Here is a 7,359-nt window from a genome sequence, read left to right on the forward strand (position 1 = left end):
TGCACGACTGGGGTCGCACGTACTTGCTCTTATGCTTAAAGTAACTATAATGTTAAAGTTTTTGATTCAAGAAATTTAAAATTTGATATTTTGAAGAAATTTCATAAGTAGTATAAAAAAATTAAATCTGTTTTTATAATTAATTAAACTCCGTTTTAAATTATCTTCAAAAAAAATAAAAAATATGCCATTTTATTTCTTGTATAAAAAGGTATTTTTAGAATAAAAATTTCGAAAATTGTAGGAGCCGTTTTTTAAAAAAATAATTTTTTATATATAAAAATTTTTTAACATTTTTCAAAAAAAAAAGTTGGTATGCCATTTTGAAGAAATAATTAATTTACACATAAAAACTAAATTTCAAAATTTTTCATTGATTCGTTTTCAAAAAATTGATTTTTCAAAAAAAAATTTTGAAATATTTTTAAAAAAACCAAAAAGGCGTTTTTTGAAAATTTTCTAAAATTTTAATATTATCTTTACTTACACACTTTTGTATACAAATTTTCATTTAAATCGGGTTAATGGTCTACGAGATATTCAGAAACGAAAAAAACCGTTCTATGACAGGTACCGTTAATAACGGTACAAAAAATATTTTTTTTATTTAAAAAGTTGGCTATTATGTGTAGTACTACACAAAAAAATTTTAATCAAAATCGTTAGAGCCGTTTTTGAAAAAAATTAACTTTTCTATTTCCGTTATATGGCAGGTACCGTTAGTTTTGGTCATAAAAAAAAAATTTCAATTTCTCCTCTAGGGAATCACCAAAAACTGCTAACCACCAAGTTTGAAGAAAATCACTTCACTCGTTTAGGCTGCAGCTCCAGATAGAGACAGACACACAGACAGACAGACAGACAGAATTTCCGGACCCACTTTTTTGGCATTCTCCATCATCGTAATGTCATGTACAATTGTTATCTCGAGTTCGATTTTTTTTACGAATCCTAAACTTGCCCTATAGTACCTATATCGCAAGTAAAAACTTTTAATTTCACCTTTTATATATTTATAACCAGTGACCTCATACAAAAAATACTGATTATGTATATCGTTCAAGGATATGTACCAGTAGCATAAAACCAAGTTTGCAGCTGGGAAAAATGTATAGCTTATAAATTCTAAAAGGTGTATGTCCTGAAATAATACTAGGAACCCAGTTAAAATTTTTAAATTTACTATAATACCAGGGGAACCGCAGCACTGTAGAGTGTAGATCCAAAATATTTGAAAAAAAAAACAGCACTTCAATTTTGTTCATGATGTTGGAAAAACTCCAATTTTAAGCATATAAAAAATTAAAGGCATGTAAAGGTAGACAACACCCAACAATACCAACTCCTGAACCAACCACGTCAAAAACTTCACGCTCTATGCTTATTATGTTTGGGTCAGCTCTAGAATTTGTATGGATTGATTTATAGAGTTTAAACAAAAACGGTCACTGTGGTGTATGTGTAATATTTTTTTTCTAAAGCTTACTTCGTTTTACTGCATTGAAACTAGTAGGTTTTTTTGTTTATTAAATCTCTTAATTAATAAATGGTCTCTACTAACAATGTAACTTATATTATAAAGTTATACTATAGATTTTTAATTAGGCTTTAGAATGCCGCCAATTGCTTTTCCTATTGTAATAATTATAATTATATAAAATAGTTATTGAATTATTTAGAATCCAAAATCAACAATCTTGTGGAAGCTAAAAATCCTAAAAGAATCATAACAATTTGAAAATTAAAAAAAAAATAAATTCCAAACAAATTATTCATTTACACTATATTAAGACATTTTTCAAAAAAAAACTTAAAATATTTTATGTATACGTATGATTTTCCCAATAACTTAATTTGTCTTCTATTCTATATATCTCCACAGATAGCTATCAATATCAACTGCAATCAATGTGGCAAAAGTGTTGGAACACCAATCAAAATCTTATGCATCATTTGCGGTTTCGTGAACGAGGTCCATTGAAATCATGGCGACCCGAAACAATGGCTGAAGCCATTTTTAGTGTTTTAAAAGAAGGCCTATCCTTGTCACAAGCCGCACGCAAATATGACATTCCATATCCTACCTTCGTTTTGTACGCCAATCGAGTTCACAATATGCTAGGACCATCTATAGATGGTGGCACTGATTTGCGACCAAAAGGTCGAGGACGTCCGCAACGAATCCTTTTGGGCATTTGGCCAGATGAGCACATTAAAGGTGTAATCAAAACTGTGGTATTTCGTGATGCTAAGGAACTTAAGGACGAAGGTCTGCATTTGCATTATGGACGTCATTCTGTATGTAGTCAAGTTATTCAAATAAAATTTGAATATTATAGTAAGTTATTTTATTTCCAGCCTGTGTTTCCGTTTCAAGACAACGCCCTCAACTACCCAGGAGCTCCGGGTTGTCCCAATGGTCTCCCATCGGGTCCTGTTGGTCCATCTGTAGCAGACTCAATGTCTCAAGAAGCCACAGCAGCGGCTGTAGCGGGTGTGGCTCATGCACTCCGTCAGCAAATGCAAATGGCAGCTGCAGTTCAACAACAGCAACAACAACATCAACACCATCCACATCACCAGCAACAACATCCACACCAACAACCATCACATCAACACCATCACCCGGACACAGCTTCCAATATTTTTAATCTACCTGCTCATATGTCGCCACATGGCGGTGCCAGCGGGATTCCATTACCAAAGCAAAGTTCCCCCATTTCAAGTGGACCTGGGCAGAACCCCATGCAAAGGCATACATCACCATCTGCATCCAACATGCCAGGTCTTCCTAATCTTAGTTTAGCCAATATTCCCGGTCTGCATATGGTTCCGGGCATAGGATCGAATATGAGTTCATCAGGAGGTCCACCTTCGTCATCCACGTCCTCTGTACACCGGGGAGAAGGTCCCTCGCAATCAAGCCACCAGTCCAATATCTCACCTGTCCATAATTTGTTCAGCAGCAGCAGTAGTTCGGTGCATAATCCACAACATGCGGTAGCTCCACCGTCCAGTAGTAGTAATCCGCGACTCCATCCGACCTCACCCTCGGACTCAGCGCATGATCTCCGTATGAATAGTCCCGACGAGAGTCTACTCAGCTCTCCTTTGCAGATGTCACTTGAACCGGCTGTCAATTTGGCAGTTGGTGTCAGTGGAATGGCCTACAAACCATCTCGGGGCTACTCCTCACCTCGTCCAGAGCATCTTTTTCAGGAAGATATTGCAGAGCTTGTCGGTTCTGCCAGTGATAGATCCTCAGCATGTCCTTCGAACTTGAATAGCTATAAGGATACACCGGCAAACATTAAACTAGAACCAATCTCAGAATGCCGGAGTGAATAAAAAATGGGTTCCAACCTAAAAATTTTAGTCTAAGTGTATTTGTAAAACTTCTTGTTTTTTTTCCTACAGTAAAATAAATTTAAAACAACAACAACAAAATCCATAATATAAGTAAATTTATTTAAAACAAAAAATATTAAGTAAACCAACCTAATATATAAAAAAATAAATAAAAAAAATATATATATCCAATGTGCAATAGAAAACTTGATAAATTATTATTTTAAAATTAACATACAACTCTGCTCTTTATGTATAAAAAAAATTAATATGTTACCCTCAAACAAACAAATAAAAATATCATTATATTTTACAAACAAAAAATTCCAAAAAAACGGGCTGTTTTGAAATGTTTTCTTCTTATCTTAGAATTTAAACCATTCCAAACCAAAACTTATATAAAAAAAAAATACACAAATATAACATTAAAAACAACAAAAACAAAAAACATCCTACAGTGTGCGTTTATATTTTTTATTTTTAGTTTTAATTTTAACTTTTCAAAGAAACTTTGGAACAAAATTACAAAAATTAAAAAAATAAATATTTGGAAAATATAAAAAAAAAGCATAGTACAAAATAAAAACTAAACATTTTGGACTAGAAAAATTTTTTAAATATAAAAATTAAGAAAAAAAGAAAAATCAAAATCGTTGCCTATATTAAAAAAAAATAAAATTTTTAGATACTCGAAATTAAATGCCTTGGGAATTATATGAAAAAAAAAAATAATTTTGAAAAAGAAAAATTTATGAAAAAAAAATATATACTAAATTTATGAAAATTTAAGAAAAAAAAAAAACATATTTATGCAAAATTGATGAAAGAAAAAAAAATTATTATATCGGATAAGTTAAGGAAATTTAATATGATACGACCTCGTTTTTTTATTTCTTTTGGTCAGTTTTTTAATTACTTTTGATAACACTTTGGAAATAATTATCAAGACGTATTTATTTTTTTTCGCTTTGATCATTTTTTTTTTAAAGGCATTTCTTTTTTAGAATCCTACAACAACCTATCAAAAATTGACATACATAACTGGCTATCGAATTATGAGGAAAAACTTTAATTATAGATTATTATAGAAATCATCATCCCTTTACTGGGCTATAGTGAGGATGGCTGTTTTTCTTTTTAAATGGTTAATGGTAATTTCTTCAAATTAAAATCTTTTTCGGGTCACTGCATAGCATAAATGGCGCCCAACGTGGGGTATTGACGATTTTTTTTATGTTTTCCCTCATCCTTAATAAAGTTTTTTTCTTCTATACTATATAAAAAAAAACAACAAACGATTCGTTGATCAAGATAAAACTAAATTGCATTTGATTTTCAAAATCAAAGAACTTATAACATTGTCACTGTTCTCGAATTTAAACCGCCCCATTAATATCTTGAATTAATTTCTACTATTGTACTAATTTTTCAATTTATTAGCATTTTCCGTAATCACTTTCGGTAGCCAATTACATTATAACTTATTTTTAAATTGAATATTAGAAATATAGAAAGTGCCTTCTTCTTAAGAAACAAAAAAACTAAATTATTTTCTTTACCTAAAAAACATCACAATTCAAAGATTATTTGTTTTAATTTAATTTTTTCATATAAAATATAAATTTTCACAACGAGGTCGAATCGTCGTTTATATAAAAAAACAAAGAAAAAAATATATATTTTTTTTACAAATTTCCATGTGAATAAAATATAAAATTAAAAATATATCTTATTTTTAATCTTTCGGCTAGACGTTTGGATTTAACAAAAAAGAAAGTATAAAAACTATTATTTTAAAATTTTACCAAGCACACACATAAAAACAAATATATAAAATTATTTACGCCCGTTCTTCGTATTAAAAAAAAAGCGCATTTAAATAAAATTATTGTAAGTAAAATTAAAAAGAAAATTTAATTTGTTTGTTAAAAAATATGTCTAAGCCTCTCTTGTTCTTCAAAGAGAGAATATATTTTGGTGCTTCCAAAAATAAAAACTATTTATTTTGATTTAATTTATTTTAAGCTTTTAAATTTTAATTATTATTAATTTATTGTCATTTTTAGCAATGAATGAAGTGTATTTTTAATTCATCTATAGCCCTATGTGTAAATAGAGGATTTCATATAACAGAAAATTGTTAAACCGAATCGATTCAAAACCAATGAAATAAATATTAATTTAAGATTTTGCTAAACAATAAAAAAAAAAATAAAAGTATATAAGCATTAATTTGTACATAAGTTTGGGCATACACCATATTGTAATTTATTTAAATTTAAAAAAATCTACTTTAAGTGGATTAAATTTGCCTAAGTTAATTACAATGAGTACATAAATGTAAAAAAATAAAATAAAAAATAAAACAAGCTTTATATGTAAGTTATTTAATTTTTTATGTAATATTTACATCCATTGCTAAATGTCCTTGCACAGTATACCTTTAATTCAGAAACAAAAAAAAAAAAAAAAAAAACAAAATGGAAACAATATCAAAACCTAATCACACAATTGTAAGTATTATTTATTTGTCAAAATCAAAACCATTTTAAATTTAAAAACTACAAATATAAATAGACCCATCGTTGCTGTTTTTAAAAAACAAAATAAAATAAAATAAAATAAAAAAGTTATTCTTTTAATTTGTGAAAATATAATTAAAATTAAAAGAAAAGCACAAAACAGCTTTTTTTCATATACATAGGCCAGCATAATTTTAGTGTCTTCATGTACAAGTTTCAATTTAAAGTAAAAAAAAAAACAAACAAATTAAATTGAATATTTAGTAACTAATAGAACCATAATAATTATAGCGTAAACTCAAAACTCAATGGATTAATACGAAACAAAACAAGAAAAAAAAATAGTTGCCGATGGAAAAAAAACACAAAAGCAAAAAGTCATATATAGTAATTTTTAAAAACTACAATACAATGTATATTCAAATACTCATGTCCCTAGAAAGCTCAGAAAATAATTTGAATCAAATCAATAACAAACAAGAAAAGATTAAAACAAAAAATTATATAAAAATTATCATCAACTTTATAAATGTATGTATGTATATGAATCCACACATACTTACTTTGTAAACAATTTTTCATTTTTTAATAATTATAATTAAATTATTTATTTGAGTTTGAATTTTTGTTTTTAATATAATGTATGACCATTTGGAGAGCCGAAATTTAGATTTTTATTATCTGTTGAACAAAACAAAATTAAAAAATAAAAACATTTCTCTATATACAAAGTATATATCTAAAAGTTATATTTTGGCAATTTTTTGAATTTCGAAATTTTTACAATTTTTTAAAAGTGAAATTGTGCGACACTATAATTAAATTATAAGTTTACGGAGTTTACAAGAAATTAGAAATATACATTTAAAAAAATAAAATTCAGTTGTTGTTTTATTTAATAACATTTATTTCCTCTTAGTTGTCATTTGCGACCTGGAATTTGCAACTGAACATTTTTGTTTTTTACTCTATAGAGTGTTTTTTAAAATTCATTTTAGGAAGGAAAATAACGGTAGGTTTCCAATTTGCAAGAATTTCCTTGAAAAAAAAAAACACTTTAATATGGTTTCAATGTTCCAATGTTCCACAATTTTTCAAATATCAAAACCTTTTTTTTGTGAAGAAATTGCGCAGAGATGAGGAAGATACAAAATTCATCTTATTTAATTAAAAAATTAAGATATTTTTTTGTTTATTTTGTAAATAAAAATTTCTTTTATTCAATTCTTATTTTTAGTGAAATATGTGTGTGGTCCCAGCTTTTGTCAGTTGCCCATTTGTGCATTTAATATTATTTTGAACATTTTTAGACTTTCTATATTATTTTTTTTATTTTCTACCGATTTTCATAACCCTTTGTTTCCTATTGGGTACATCACTGTTCCAATTCCAATAATCAAATTGCGCAGTGAATAATCTGAACACAAAAAAAAAATATGTAAATGTTTATAGATAAAAATCAATATTCAGTCCTATGTGAGTTTCAAGT

At 27.8% G+C, this 7,359-nt stretch overlaps 1 protein-coding gene across 1 annotated transcript in view; it reads left to right on the forward strand.

Moving 5' to 3' along the window:
- The window catches only part of LOC129912284 (protein bric-a-brac 1-like), a 140,909-nt gene extending 137,483 nt beyond the window's left edge, over positions 1-3,426 (forward strand). The window contains exons 3-4 of the mRNA XM_055990483.1: positions 1,883-2,298; positions 2,359-3,426. Coding sequence (XP_055846458.1) covers positions 1,883-2,298; positions 2,359-3,348 — 1,406 coding nt within the window. The 3' untranslated portion in view covers positions 3,349-3,426. The remainder of the gene's footprint in view (positions 1-1,882; positions 2,299-2,358) is intronic.
- The last annotated feature ends 3,933 nt before the right edge of the window (positions 3,427-7,359 follow it).

Source organism: Episyrphus balteatus, chromosome 2 (assembly GCF_945859705.1).
Source record: "Episyrphus balteatus chromosome 2, idEpiBalt1.1, whole genome shotgun sequence".
In the NCBI taxonomy this organism is placed as follows: Eukaryota; Metazoa; Arthropoda; class Insecta; order Diptera; family Syrphidae; genus Episyrphus; species Episyrphus balteatus.